This window comes from Seriola aureovittata, chromosome 12 (genome assembly GCF_021018895.1).
Source record: "Seriola aureovittata isolate HTS-2021-v1 ecotype China chromosome 12, ASM2101889v1, whole genome shotgun sequence".
In the NCBI taxonomy this organism is placed as follows: Eukaryota; Metazoa; Chordata; class Actinopteri; order Carangiformes; family Carangidae; genus Seriola; species Seriola aureovittata.
In genome coordinates, this window is record NC_079375.1 from 9,264,962 (window position 1) to 9,280,641 (window position 15,680).

At 40.8% G+C, this 15,680-nt stretch overlaps 1 protein-coding gene across 4 annotated transcripts; it reads right to left on the reverse strand.

The window, feature by feature from the left end:
• Positions 1 to 685: 685 nt before the first annotated feature.
• On the reverse strand, positions 686 to 11,363 carry LOC130179502 (tropomyosin alpha-1 chain). 4 transcript variants are annotated; one of them, XM_056392524.1, is made up of 9 exons: positions 10,989 to 11,354; positions 8,108 to 8,233; positions 3,852 to 3,985; positions 2,638 to 2,755; positions 2,463 to 2,533; positions 2,294 to 2,369; positions 1,931 to 1,993; positions 1,768 to 1,837; positions 686 to 1,028 (listed from the first exon to the last, which is right to left on the reverse strand). In XM_056392524.1, the coding sequence occupies exons 1-9, from the start codon at positions 11,100 to 11,102 to the stop codon at positions 946 to 948; spliced, it is 855 nt and encodes a 284-aa protein (XP_056248499.1). In that variant the 5' UTR covers positions 11,103 to 11,354; the 3' UTR covers positions 686 to 945. The 4 variants fall into 4 exon arrangements, with proteins under 4 accessions (XP_056248499.1, XP_056248500.1, XP_056248501.1 ...); XM_056392526.1 differs by lacking the exon at positions 686 to 1,028 and adding an exon at positions 1,352 to 1,572 and having other exon boundaries at positions 10,989 to 11,363; XM_056392525.1 differs by lacking the exons at positions 8,108 to 8,233; positions 10,989 to 11,354 and adding an exon at positions 5,209 to 5,470.
• Positions 11,364 to 15,680: the final 4,317 nt, after the last annotated feature.

Below are 15,680 nucleotides of genomic sequence, written 5' to 3' on the forward strand. Positions count from 1 at the left end.
TGGTTTATTAGACTGGTACAACCTAGCTAAAACTTAAGCCACAAGACACAAGATTTCATAACATAAGGTCCAAAGCTTTCAACCACACTACATGGCATTCCTCAGCGGCTGTGGAGTTGCTCAGTTGTCATGGAGACGGTTAAGTTATTATGCAGTAACTATGGATCAGTAATTATTCACCCCTTGATTCCATTTCCTGTGGGGTGCTCGTGTGTGTGAAGAAGAAACCAAAAATAAGAAAATCATGAATGTTGTAATCAGAATTTCTCATTTAGCTAACATACACTAATAGTTGTCAAAAAGTCTTAACTGATAGCCCGCTTTCTGATAACAGTAATATTATGTGTCATTTGACTGCTGTCTTTAATACTGAGGATGAATTGTCACTTATATATGATTAACTGAAAAAAGCAGAAGTACTCTGTGGCATTACTGTTGCGGAAGAAAAGGGCCAGCAGCGATACAGTATCTCCAGCTCTGTGTTTGAGGGATTCACTGTCTTAGCAGAACATACGAAAAACACTGTGCGTGTCAGCACATGTAAATTACAGGGTGAGCTCTCTCTCCTCTTACAGTTTATGGCTATGTGTTGAAATTGCATGAAGGACACACACAAACACATATGTAAAACTGTGAATACTCACACACAGACAGTCAATTCATAAAACTTCACTTCATCATCATCTCCAGCGTCATTATCAGTTTTATTTGTGCTCAGCGTTTGGTCTAACAAAATTTCCGGCAACGAAAACTGAAATCATATGGACCCAAAACCATTTTTAAAAAAGGAAAAGAAACAAAGGAAACATAAATATATAAAAAGGGGTACATGTGTTTTAACAGCCAGGGATAAGAGTGAGATTACAGAGACTAGATGGCATGTAGAAAATATTTTTTATAAAACAAATTTTTTTTTTTCAATTGTTTGATGTTCTTCTTGGCCTTTTACAAGCTATTTAGCTCCTGCAGTGTTTGGTCCAGGACTTGGTGCATTCCTAGGTTTTCCTCTTTTGCATGTGATAGGTTCTCTGCAATAAAAAAGCAGCAGCAGATATAAAATGTAATGGCTTTGTTAGTTACATCCATTATTAATAGAAGTACAAGATAGAAGGTAAGCTAATAAAATGTCCCTCATTTTAGCAAAGAAAAAGCAAAAGGAATATACTTGTGTACAATTTGTAAACCTACAAATTTTAGCCTTTTTTTTTTTGCCAATTATTAAAGAAACCATGCATTGAAAAACTGTATAACTGACTGTATAGCTAAGGTACAAAGTGTAATAAGGAAATAAGGGAAATTCAAGCTGCAGAGTAGTAAAAAGCAAGCGTAATTGAAAAGACTGAAGACTGGATAAAATAGAAACATCTTTATTGAGCTTTACTTAAAAGCAGCGAGGAGGAGTGAGAGCAAAGGGAGAAGAGAAGAAACATGGTGTTTCCAATCAGGCAAAGACACACAAAGGCAAAGTGAAAAGATCATGAGCTAACGTTTACAAGGTGTTCATATCATTGAGGGCATGATCCAGCTCCTCACTGATAGCCTTGTATTTCAGCTTCTGAGTGTACAGTTCGTCTGCAGGTCAGGTGGCAGACAGAAAGCAAGTGGAGGAGGTTCAGAGGAAAGTACAGAATGGTGCAGACCACAGGGGGAAATGAGGAGGAAAAAAAGGAAGAAAATTAAGAATAGTAAAGCTTTGAACAAAAGGTTGAGTAAAGAAACATTGCAGTTCATTGCAGGATTGAAAAGAAGGATTAAAATGAAGCATACCTTCTAGGTCATCTATGGTCTTTTCCAGCTTAGCCACTGTCCTCTCTGCGAACTCTGCACGGGTCTCCGCCTTTGAAAAAACAAAACAACAAAACACACATTAATCATCCAGATACAGCTTATCTTCGCTCTGAGAATATAGCTTCGGCAGACATGAACACACCTCCTTCAGTCTGTCATTCAGGACTTTGATCTCCTCCTCATATTTGTCCTCTTTCTCGGAGTACTGAGGAGACAGAGAAATCATTTCATTGCTAAAAACAATAAATATAACAATGTTTTTTATTGGTTATTCTCTCTTTTCATGCCTAACATTTAGGTTGTATCAAGAACGTTACAGTTTGGAAACTCATTTTGGACAAGATGGAGAAGTACAGGCAGGAAAAGTGAGTGGCTTTTCTCTACTTTTATCAAATCCGGTGGAAGGGCTGAGCTGTTATCCTGTAAGTGTTAATGCGTGAAGCCGTTCGAGGGTCAAGCAAGAAGCTGATAGAGAAGAAAGTGCATCATCAAACAGAGCACTTACCTTATCAGACTGAGCCTCTAGCGACTTGAGGTTGTTGGTGACGTTCTTGAGTTCTTCCTCCAGGTCGCCACATTTTCTGCATGAACAAAGCAAAAACATTAAACACAGTTTTTAGTACCTGTTCATGGGTTTGAATATGTCTGACGTGCATGTGGGTATTTGTGCTTACAGTTCTGCAATCTCTGCCCTCTCCTCTGCTCTCTCCAGCTCGCCCTCCAGGATCACCAGTTTACGGGCAACCTGACATTAAAGAGACGTGAAATCCCAGTTACAGCAAAGACAACGACGTTCATCACTCAACTGAAAACTGAACCCCAGCCAAAATGTGATCCCCGCGCCCGCACCTCCTCATATTTGCGGTCGGCCTCCTCAGCGATGTGTTTGGCTTCTTTGAGTTGCATCTCCTGAATCTCCATCTTCTCCTCGTCTTTCATGGCTCTGTTCTCGATCACCTTCATGCCTCTAAAGATGAGAGATACACACAGCGTTGAAGTTCAATAGGACCGCAAACGTTCTTAACATCACTGCAGCGATGTCAGACGCATCAGCTAAAGGTCAGTCCTAACATTGTGAAAATGCTTGAGAAACTGCCAACGTGTTTGTGGATTTTTGTGTCATTTCTGTCATTTTTCGTTCAGTTGTCCATGTGGTTCTGTGTTGTTTGTGGTTGCTGCTCAACATGAATGAATTTGTAATTTGTCATGGAAAAATAAATATTTTCAGAACCCAACAGCTCTGCAAAGGTCTCCACTATATCAAAAAGAAAATACATCTGACCGCTTTATCAGTGGCCCAGGGTGAGGAAAGACATTTCCCTTTTGGTCTATAGACATTTCAGTAATTCCTAGCTCAAAAAAGTAACATGAGAAAACGTAACAGTGTACTAAATGTCTTTTAACACATACGTATCCAATGAGGCTACTACTTCCCTTTTCCCAGCCTATCAAAACACTGGTTTTAGACAGTCACACAGCACTTACACACACAGTGAGACCCTCTGAATTTAAGATGGATGCTGCAGTTTTTTTTTTTTTTTTAAGTATATTTTTTTGGGCTTTTATGCCTTTAATGGACAGCACAGTGGAGAGTGACAGGAAATGGGGAGGCAGAGAGAGGGGGAATGACATGCAGGGAAGGGCCGTCCGATGCGGGATTCGAACCGGGGCCGACTGCAGCGAGGACTGTAGCCTCTACACATGGGGCACCTGCTTAAACCACTACGCTACACGACACCCCGATGCTGCAGTTTTTAAAAATGAAATATCTTTATGCACACTTTGCTGTGATCTCGCTGCCAGCTGTGTGAAGTCCAGTTAAAGGGAACATCAGCATAGTACCAGCAATGTCTCTGATTGGTGGATCCTGATTTATGGCTTCCACAGGCACAAGGCCATCATATTCCACTCTTAAAGCTGATGGTAAGTCTACAATATGTGGTTAATACATTATAGCTAATACTGATTTTCATTATGGTGACAACGATCTGTTACTTTTTGAACTCGCTCAACTGCTGCATACAGTAGCATGAACTCAGGTGAAGCCTGTGTTGTGTTGTCACCTTTCGCTCTCATCTGCAGCCTTCTCAGCCTCCTCCAGTTTCTGCAGGGCTGTGGCCAGTCTCTCCTGAGCACGGTCCAGCTCCTCCTCCACCAGCTGGATCCTGCGGTTCAAGGATGCCACATCGCCCTCAGCCTACAGCAACACACAAGAGGCACACAGAGAGGTCACAGGTCAAAGGTTAGCCAGGAAACACACTGCTGCTGCTGCTGCTGCCTCATGAGGAAAGGCGCTTTTTAGGATGGCCAGAGACGCACACTCAAAATTAGTTACATAACACAAAATCAGTGATTTTAAAAATGTTTCTTTGGCTCTTGGTTTTGAGTGCAAGGTCTCATTCATACTAGTTGTGGTTATGTGTATCAGTTTACTCATTTCCATATGATTTGTTTACTGATAGTTGTTTAATTACACCTATTTATTCTCTGGAATCTGTTACAATCCTCTCTGGTCATGTGTCTATTCCTGGTTTCTTTTTCCCTCCTGTGCACTCAGTCAGATTCCTTGAGCACAATTAATTATCACTCTTAACAACCATGGTGAGCTGTGGACTTTGCAGCTTGACCAGACACTGTGAAAACATGCTGATGTATGTAGGACAAGAGAGGGACAGTTTTAACCCTGACACTGACTGAAAAGTGGTGCAGCTGGACAGACTTTTGTAATGGAAACCAATTTAGTTTTTTGGGGGGTGGGGGTGCAACAGATTGCTTTTTCTCAGAAGGTTTCCTATGGGACTGATATCACAGATAAGCGTTTCTGCCCTCTTCTTCCTGTGTAGTGGAGGAGCAGGAGGAAGGATTACAGCGCCCAGTTTCATTTAGGTGTCACTACGTCAAAAAAGCTCAAAGTGCGAGAACAGGAACAAACCACTTTCCAAAGTGTTTTAAACTGTAATTGGGAGAAGAAGAAAAAATCCACGATTATTAAACTTACCATCAATTAATATTTAAACAATCACGCTGACTGGTTAAAGTGATGGTGATTGAGCTCGCTGCATTTCTCAGTGTTTTATTCGATGTAGGGCGGGTTGACGTTAGATAACGCAGCCGAACAAAAGTCTGCCAAGGAGTGTCTCTACAATGATGCCTCAACTTCCCATAAGCCTCTAAAAACGACTGTACTGAAACTTGAGAAGTTAAAAATGACACATTTACCGATGGGGTTCACAGGGAAAGTTTTGAATTCATATAGGAGCGTTATGTAAGTTTTATAATCGCTACCTGCAGTCCAGCCCTGACAGACTCCCGAGTTAAATTCTTTTTCAATCCTCAGCAGAGATGCTCGACAGGTCTGTGAGAATCAAACACCCAACAAACAAGTGCAGCTCAGTTTGTATAAATGATCAATAATCTCACTTTTTCGTGCTGTTCCCGTTCAGTGTCCAACTCCCTTTGTACTGCCAGTGCGCGATCTTCTGCCTCATCAACTTGTTGCTGGAGGGTTTGGATTTTCTTCTTCACCACCTCCATAGTTTCGATTAATCTGTTTTCTCAAACGCAAAGGAAGGAGCCCGGGCTGACTTGATGTATTCTTCAAAAGTTATTGATTTGCTTCAAAGTTGCAGAGTCCGAGGAAAACTTTTTTTTTTTCTCGGGCAGGAAATCAGGGACGTGCAGTGTTGGGATGGGGGGGAGAGAAAAGGGCTGGGAGTTTTCAGGAAATTTATGGCGAGATCCTCCAATCCTGTGAAGAAGCCTGTCTCAGATGACATCACAGGATTTAGGAGGGGAAGGCACTGCTCTTTTCCTCTACAAAAGAGGTGTGTAATGTTGGTTAATGTGTGTGTGTGTGTGTGTGTGTGTGTGTGTGTGTGTGTGTGTGTGTGTGTGTGTCTGGGTTTTCTATTGTGGACTTATATGGCAAATGTAAGGTGTTGCTTAGGCTGCATTTTTGTGCTCTGATCAGAGGGAGCGGGGTCGAGATCAGGAGGAAGAATGCGGTGTGAATCATATCATCATCATATCTGATTCAGATGTATGAATCATGTCTGACGTGAACCAGAACATATATGATTGGTTATGGTTGTGTGAACGAGACAAAAGAAGAAAAGTAAGTGTGTGTGTGTGTGTGTGTGTGTGTGTGTGTGCGTGCGTGCGTGTGTGTGTGTGAAAGAGAGAGAGAAGTAAGGAAGTAAGTTATATAGATAGAGAAATCAAAGCTCCAAAGGATTACTTGTACAAGGGGAGGAGGGAGGGTCAACGGTGGGGTGGGGCGGTTATAATCCTCTTCAACAGGGGTTATTGACCTGCAGTGGCTTGGAATGTAAATTGATTTGGTTGCAGACATGACCCGCAGCCATCGGGTGGCGACACATTCCTTCAGCGCCCCTTTCTGCCGCCTCCTCCTCCTCCTCCTCACTTTTCTGAGCAAAGCCTGGGTTTAAATTCTCTTTCTGTCCTCATATCACGTTTATATGAATCATCATCCCACATAAGCAGTGTGAAACACATTAGAAGAGGAAGAAGAAGAAGAAGACGTGATGGATAGACCCACAAAAAGCAGATCTGTGGGCATCTGATAGGTCATCTGAGGCTGAATTCATTTGTTATCTGACCTTTAATCTTTTAAGTCTTATCTCACCTGCTTTCACTGGTAGTTTAAGAGCTAGGCTCCACCGTGTGGGTGCTTTCATTTTATGCTACATATAGTATTTGACTTTAATAACTTATTTGACTATTTAACTATTAGAGCTGAAACCAACAGTTGATGAATCGATTATTAGAAAATGAATCAGCAATTATTTTAATAATCAGTAGTTCTTTTGAATTATTTTTCAAAGCAAGATGCCAAACATTTACTGGTTCTAGCTCCTCAGCTGTGAGACTTTGCTGCTTCTCTTTGTCTTTTGTGACAGGAAATTGAATATGATTTGGGTTTTGGACTGTGGTCTGGCAAAAAATGTGACATTGGGCTACACAAAATTTTGAAAATTTGTAGACCAGATGCTTAATAAAAAGAATTGTTCATTGTGAAAATAATTATCAGATTAACCAATAAGCCTAACCAAAATAATGGTAATGGGAACAATAATAATACATGCGTGCAACACAACATGGTTTTGTTGCTCGGAGACAATGCATCTTCCTAAAAAACAGGAAAAAAACTGAAAGATAAAAAATGGGAATCACCATGTGCCACTAGCAAAACTGCTGTTTTTCTGGTGTCATATTGATAATATTGGTCATGACCTACTGTAACCTTTTGCTTTACCTAAAACATAACAGTGAATTAGATCTTGTCTTTTTCAGGTGAATGAAGTATTATTGCAAAAGGAAGATCATAAATGAAGTAGACCCTCTTTAAAGGTGAGTGGCCATTGACCATTGTGCATTTATAAGGTATGTACTGTAAGTCCAGACAGGGGAGGGTATAATACCTCCACCCCCCAGAAAAAGACCGGAGCATTGGTTTCATTAGACACTGCAGTATGGGGTTCTCTGTTTGCTTAAGCTGCATTCCTGAGATTCCTGGTCGGCTACAGGCTGGCCAAGTTTTGTCTGTGCTTGAGAAATAGTTCCAGAACTAAGTGAGCCACCAATAACTCAGTGATTCTCAACACTATCTGGGTTAGAAGATACAAATTAGTCTTTTAAAGATTCATTTGAGGGTTGTTAGTGGCCTTCAGCAGGTGATTCTACATTGTGTTTGGTCAGTAGGTGTTGGGTCTCAGTGTGAAAGCAGCAGCAGGAGTTTAGCTTAAATTATTTCTGACAGATATACTGTGTGGTACCTGACCGTGTTTAATACACTTCATATTCAGTTTCACGACAAACCTTTGGTTCTCTGGACTGAAATCTTTTATTCCTTTGTGTTGTTGAAATAAGTGAAACCTTTTAAAGACACACCCTTAGTTTCCTTGATTACAGCTCGACAAAAAACCTTTCATTGTCATTTTTATATTTTCTGAATGTCAGTGTTTTAATCACTCTACTCCCATCACTCTAAAAGCAACCAAGCTAAACCACTGAGGCAAGTCCAGACACGGCCTTTTCGGGGAGAGAAAGCAATAAGAGCAACACCCAGACTGAGTGTGTTAGGTGCAGAAGTCAATGATTCTCTGACCTAATTTTGATGGAAAAGAACTGAATCCTGAATCTGCTGCTAACACTGACTTTTTCAGTCATGGAGCAACATTTAGTTGAGTCCATCTGAAAAGAGTGGATATTGATACTTTATAAGACCGAAACGTAGAGGTTAGGGTGTTCCACTGTAATGGATAATGTGTTTCAGATGGCGTCTTTGTGGTAAACTCACATCTGTGGCCTTCTTCTCCGACAGTTCCAGTTTCTCCTGAGCATCCTTCAGGGCCTCCGAGTACTTGTCCAGCTCGTCCTCTGTTCCCTTCAGTTTCTTCTGCAGAGCCAGCAGCTCATCCTCCAACTGAAAGACAGTCATAACGACAAGGAGTCAGAAGGGACACAGCAAACCAAACCAAGTCTTTCCTGTGAAAATGCAAGTATGAATGAGAAAATGAATTGAACAATGAAGCATTATTGTAATAGGAAGATATGATATGAATTGTTTTTCTGTACTGCTGGTTTTAGTGATTATTCTTCATATATTCCAGACAGCTTAAGACTAAAGACACTGGGAACACTCAGTAGTTAAACGTTTTTAGATTAGATCAAGTTAAGGGGACTTGGTCAATACCCAGAATCCCTCAGGTTCTAGCCTGGGTATTCTGACCTATTCATACTGGTATATTACCATACAAATAGTTTTAGTTTTATTTGCCACACAGATACAATGGAGGTGAATGAAATTTCGTCTGGAGAGTCACAGCCGTTAACAATTACATTTAAGTGAGAGTTTACAGCCATGCCAGGGGATCTTTGAGCCTGTTGTTTGGCACAGTGGTGCTTTGAGTTAAATGCTAAGGTCAGCATGCTAACATGCTCATGGTTAGTAGGTATAATGTTTACCATGTTCACCATCTTGTAATATCTTTAGTTTTGCAGGTATTTGGTCAAACCCCGGAAAATTGGAAATTTGACCCAATGACGGCCCTAAATGAAGGTAGAGGAGTTATAACATTTCATCCTCTGGGGACCATGAATGTCTGTACACAATTTCATGGCAATCCATCCTATAGTTGTTGAGATATTTCAGTCTGGACCAAAGTTGTGGACCGACTGACATTGCCATCCCTAGAGCAACATGGCTAACGTGGCTAAAAGTTCAAAGACGTGTGGCTGTTACCTTTGATAATACACATAATACACTGTCAACAATATTCATCAGGACTATTTCTTCAGTTGAAAGTAGTTCCCAAGTAAACTGTTCATCATGAGGTCATGCGTGTTATCGACACATTGCTGTTGATTTTTATTGTAATTTGTTTGAACCAATCCTTTAATTGCTGCTGGAGTCTGTGCCTGAAGTGTATTGTATGTTGATACTCTACCCTACCGTCTGCCTAACTGCACTCTGATGTTCATTTCATCGTGCCAAGAATAGCAAAGAAAGCATCTCCTCAGCGCTGCTTATATCCCTGTCATCCAAACAAACTAAGGAGCTCTGCATAATCTTCTAGGATTTCATGCTGACTGTTCCTTGATGTGAAAGACATGCTGTCGGTCCATATGTGCGGTGCCAGTGACAACTGTCACTCCTTGTGCTCTCTGCGGGTATGATTAGGGCATCAGCCGCCACGGAGAAGATTCTTTCCACTTGCTTCAATGTAGATCCTGGCTTTGTGCAAGCCTCCCCAACTCCCTGCTCTCTAGCATTCCTCCCGTACCGCCATGATGACGACATCACCTCCCAATGCGCAATAATTACCTCTATTTAGAAACCTCAAATCTCCAATTACATCTCCAGATTCTACTTTGCTTGTATCAAGTGGTATTAGTATGCTATCATTAAGACAGCCCTCAAAATATCAAGCTGTCTGAAGGTCTAGCACTGCAGTGCCAAGTATGGGTGTGCAAATATTTGGAATTTGTGAGGTTTCTTTGATACTGTACAGACTTCAATTCAGATAAGGATACTAGGTAACATGCTCTACTAAAGTCAGAGCAACAGCTGCTGACCTATAGATGGTGTGTTTGAACTCCTGCAGCACCATCCTGGTAGCTTTAAACAATCCCTCTGGTTCACTGTTGATAATTTATCCAGCAGTCGCCACTTTGCCAGTCTGTTTGTGCTTCCCTGTGGACATCCTCCACCTTCCCCTGCCCACTACGAGACCAGGCCCTGTGTCTCAGTATCAGCTGTTCTCTGTAATTCAGCATTTGGTGCTTTAGGAAAATGCTTGACATGTTATGTTGCGCCCATCTGCAGGCTGCACAAATGTTTTGGTGACTTTGTTTTTCATTTTATATCAGATTATTGTTGACATTTAAAGAACAGCTATATGTTGATATTATATACAGCAAATTGGCAACATTGGTTTGTTTTCACCAAATAATGTACCAGAATTAAATTACGAGAAACTACACAATTACTTTGATATTTGTTTTACTACTCCAGATAGAGTTGTGCAATATGATCAATCAATATCACAGCATTATTAACCATATTTCTTGATACTGATACATATCATGACATGGTTCCACAAAATCATGTATATAATAATCCAGTTGATGTTCGATTGTTATGCAGTACACCACACAAAAAAATTCAATAACTAATTTTGTTACTTTTAAATTATAGTGTCCTTAGAATCGTTCATTTGTTCAACTGAATATTGTAAAACTATAATGACATTGTTGCAGTAGCTCCCATTTCACTGATGTTAATATATTTTTGTGGTGTATATAGCATTTATTGTCTTTTATTTTCTAATTTAAATTATTCATTTTGTTCACAGTAGACACTAATAATGTATATGATGTATCCCTAATGTGTGTGTGTGTATATATATATATATATATATATATATAAGTATTCTATCCATGAAGTATACTATGGATCTGCTCTTGTACTTCTTTCTCCTGCTGTAAAACTTTCCATGTGTGGTATCAATACAGTTCATATTACGTTATGCACGAAAGTCAATATGTCATGATATTGATTTATTTCACAACTACCTCTGCATTCAGTACAATTTGTGTTATATGAGAGCTCACACTTCTCTTTCAGTCCATCACATCCATCCTGTGGTTTCCCATAAAACCCATCATCCACGGCTCACCTGCTTGCATTTATCCTCTGCCGCCTTTTTGTCAGACTCAGCCTGTTCTGCCCTGTCGATGGCGTTCTCCTTGTCCAACTTCAGCATCTGCATCTTCTTCTTGATGGCCTCCATGGTGACAGCTGGGTCTCAGTGTCTTGCAGGTTTCACAGGAAAAAAAAAAGAAGTTTTTTTTTTTAATTTCTTCAGGCGAAGAAGCTGTTGCAGATATTCAGAGGAAAACTCTTCACAAGAGCCCTCACAAGGTTGACGGGGAGAGCAACTGGCAGAAGCAGAGAGGAGGAGGGAGACAGAGGGGTGCTCGGAGCGAGTGAGCACAGGAGAGGAGAGGAGGATGCAAACTGAGAGTCGGTAGAGCTCTATGTGATTTAAACTTGACTCGAGGTTTGGAGACAGCCCCAGTCCCTAGTGACAGCCCTTTCCCACCGGTTACCCCTTTCTGCCACTCCCCGCCACGGCTACTCTACAACTTGCTGTGCCCCCCTCCCTGCCTAAAATTCACCTCTCAAAAGCTCATGAGGGATCAGTGTGGTGTAGATGTTTTGGCAATTTCCAGCTTGTCTCCTTATTTGGATCATGGCCTCTTTGTTTTGGACAGAGCAGGAGAGGAATAGCAGATAGGAAGCAGGAGAATGATCCAGAACTCAGACATCAAAAGGACTTAGTTCACATTAGTAATATGAGTTACTGAAGGTTAATTTTTTTCCCCCTTTGGGCTGCATATCTATATGCCTGTGTTCTTACTCAGGAATGTTCAAATTGATGTTAATACCAGAGTTGGTTAGAAAGGACATAGTTTTCATTCTACCGTGGAATGAAAAAGGGCTGTATGGAAAATGATCCAGCCAAAGAAAATTTGGGGGGAAAGAGCTGTCTGCATGTGATCTACACCAGGCAGCCGGAGCTTTACAGTCGAGCTGCACAGACATAAACCATAGGTCTACTGCAATTAAGATCCTCTTAATTACTATTGGTCTGATGGATCTTTATTTAGATCTGTTTTCTGTAATTTGGGAGGCGCATTGTTTGCAGGGTTATACAGCTTGTTGTACGCTGAAGGATTCCAGGAATATGATTTTATGCACCTCTGTGATGTTCAGAAAGTGGGTCGTGCATGGTATTGACTCCAGGCTCTTTATACGATATACAGGCTGTGATTACGGTCCCATTTTAGTGTAGTATGTCTCTGCACATGAAAGATTATATGACAAATGACAAGAAAAGCAAAAGAGGAAAAAAAAATGAAATTGTTGTGAATAGGAGGCGTGTGTATGCGTGTGTGTTTGTGTGTGTGCGTGCGTGCGTGTGCGTGTGTGAGCGTGCGTGTGACATCAACACTGATGGACCCGTCTGTCTTCTTTCAGCTCCTCCGTGCCAGCTGCTCTAGCTAAAAATAAAGATTACAAGGAAAGTCAAAGAACAGCAAGGCCTACTGTGGCCATTTAAGTGACATATGAAGATAAACTTGGGCAGATGCATCTCCTGTTTTTCATGTTGCTTCGCCACCATTGTGATATGCATCCCCCTTGGTTGTTGTTACTGCTTGTACTTGTACATTTTCCTGGCTGTGCTCGTGTGGTACAGAGGACGATGTCCAGGATGAGTGAATTGAAACCAAACCTGAGGATCTATATTTGCTGCAGGTACTTTGAGTTTGAGGAACATTTTGTTGCTGTTTCATTGAAAACCATGTATCTCCAAATCTGGAGAGTTTGAATTTTTTCAGGTAAACTGAAAGGATCTTCCTTCTTTCTAAGCAAAACAAACCATCCCACTGGATTATATAAAAAAATGTGCTGTCACAAACCTAAAGATGGTTTCCACAGGAATTTGTCTGAGAACGGTATGAAGTTCTCCCTCATTTTTATATTCATGGACATGGACAAAATAAATATCATCATCTGAAATACACTGTTTTGAATTTGGTATTTAGGTTTTTCAGTGGTCAGATCACCCCAAGGATATCTGACAAATGAAATGCCAACAGAAAAATAGAACCATGGATCTTCCTTCTGCTCTTTGAGAATACATGAGCAGCGATTCTTTGAGTGGACTCTAAGTATTCACTTCAACAAGAGATTGAAACTGGAGCTTTTTTTGGCACAAGTTTATAAAAGTGGTGGCAGTTTAATAGCTTTAAAATCCTGGGGTTAAAACAAGCTTACACATCATGACCAATAATGATAAGAGCAGCGACTGCGTGCCTTATTTGGTCTGTCAGGATGCTGGCTGCACATGTAGTTTTTGCTTTGATACAATCTTGATCATTTCATGTAACAAATATTGATTTTGGAAGTGTGTCATAGACACGTCTGACTTCTTGAGGTTGCATAGTGAGTGAGAGAGGAGGTTTTGGAGTAAAGCCAGGAGCGGAGAACAGAGAGAGAGAGAGAGAGAGAGAGAGAGAGAGGAGGTAAGGGAGAGAGAAATAGAGACAGAGTGAACTGAGAGAAATCAGAACCCTCCCACAGGAAACCGAGCTAAACTCTTCTTCTCCTTGTATGGTAAAAACTCCCCAAAAAGCCACAGGATCGCCTTGGGAGTAGAGTGAAAGTCCTGCTAAGTATAAATCACAAAGCCATGGGAATGGTGGAGCAGTGTATATGAATGCTACCATGAAGGATACAAACTTGGACACTTACAGTAGTCTTAAGTGCTTGATGTCATGCAGGGGATATGTAGATACTGATAGTACAGTTGGGTCTTAAATGTTGACAGTGGATGAAAGGCTGTAAGCAATTCTACACACAGAAAGTGCTGTATTTAGTGCAGTAATCAGTCTGAGGGGGCAATAATGAACACTGGATATTACAAAAGTTTGCTGTGGCAACACCTGTACGTTTGATTAATCAAGTGCGTCAAGTATGAGTCACAGAGTCCTGAGACAAGCCCATTCCTCAACCAAAGTAAACACGTCAGCCCTGCTCAGCTCGGAGACTTCTGCACAAACACGTTCATTAACTACACAACCACTTCCACTGATCCAGTGATCTACAGTCCCACACACAAATGCTGTGTATAGCGTATGGAAGTGGCTGAGGGAAGTGGCAATCCGTTATATTTGGCTCTGTAACTCAGGCCAGTTGTATCTATGACTTCTGACAATGTCTAGACTCCATCTTACCAGCCAAGGGATCAGAGGTCTGTCACTTTGGTGGGGCACAGTTGTCTCGCACAAGCCCGGTGCTGAAAGGCTTTTCACGCCAAAGGAAGGTGGTGTTCTTGGAGAAAAAGACTGGGGATGGTTGTCTTTTTCTTTTACCCATAAGTCACATTTCTGCTTTTAACTTCATCAGATATCAATGCAGATGTTTCACACTGTGTTTCTCCCAAAAAAAAAACAAACAAACAACCCAGCTGTTCTCGTGTACCTTTTTGCTATATCCTTCATCACTTCACATCCCTGTCGCTGTGTCACAATACGCAGTGCTGAAAAGTACCAGCTGTTTGGGTCAGTGCGCTCGAGCAGGCTTTAAGACCTCAGTTATTTTAATGCTAAGCCAAAACCAACTCAACAATTACTCCAGTAGCTTTTTGTATTTATTACATTGACATATTAATAAGCGGTATATTTTTAGATATATGAAGCTGCAATACTTCTACTTGTGTTTCAGGAGTCTTTTCACCTCTAATGAAGTCAGTATTTGTTGCTTGGCTGCCATTTAAATGTTGTGCATCAGCAGTTATGGTCAGTGGGCCGATCAGCCCCATTAAGTTTCAGTGTAGAGAGACTGGGGTTAGGGCCACATCAGCATTTATGGAAGTGAAAGTTCAAGTAGTACAACTTCAATAAAGATTGAGACAAATTTCCACAGTTGAACAATACAACTGAAATTCATGATGCGTGGCTGGTGTAAGTGAGGATGTGAAAGTCTGTTATTAGCTACCCCAGATGGCCAAAAGTATGCACACACCACATGCACATACTTTTTGGTACATTGTTTGTGCACTTTTGGCCTGTGGGGATATTTTTCATGGTTTGAGCTGGGCCTCTAGTTAAGTGACATTGCAATGCTGCAGAAAACAATTATATTTTAAACAGTTCGGAAAAAGACTAATTAATTTTTAATTTCAATATGATAACGTACCTGTGTACAAAGCCAGGTCCATAAAGAAGTGGCTCTCTCCTGAGTTTGTTGTGGAAGAATTTGCCGTGGATCCCTGTTTTCAACCACATCAAAAACAACGTTGGGATGAACTGAAACAAAGAGTTTAAGCCAGGCCAAGATTAGTGCCTGACCTCACAAAATCTTAAGGAAAGTCCACAGTTTTGGAATGAGATGTTTAGTAATGAAATATGGGTGGAATGACACACTTGTGTTGTTTAGTGTAGCTTGACCCAGTAGCATTCGCATCTGCTTTGGGTGTGTGATCAGCTGAGGGATGGGCCGGTTGGCACATTGAAAGTCACGTACAGTAATAAGGGTCACAGGAAGAAAATAAGGGACATTTTCATAATGTGAAGGAACTATAATAACTAAATGATAATGATGAAACAACTGAACCTATTTGATAATTTTTTGTTTTCTGTATTAATTGATTATTTGAATCCGATTTTTTATCACATAATTTCATATTAATAATAATTTAATTTTGAGCCACTACTCTAACCGTCAGATACCTAAACTGTTGAAAATGGTGCTATCTTGTGGTGATCTTCATGTGGCAAGAAGAGCTTTTTTTTTTTTTTAA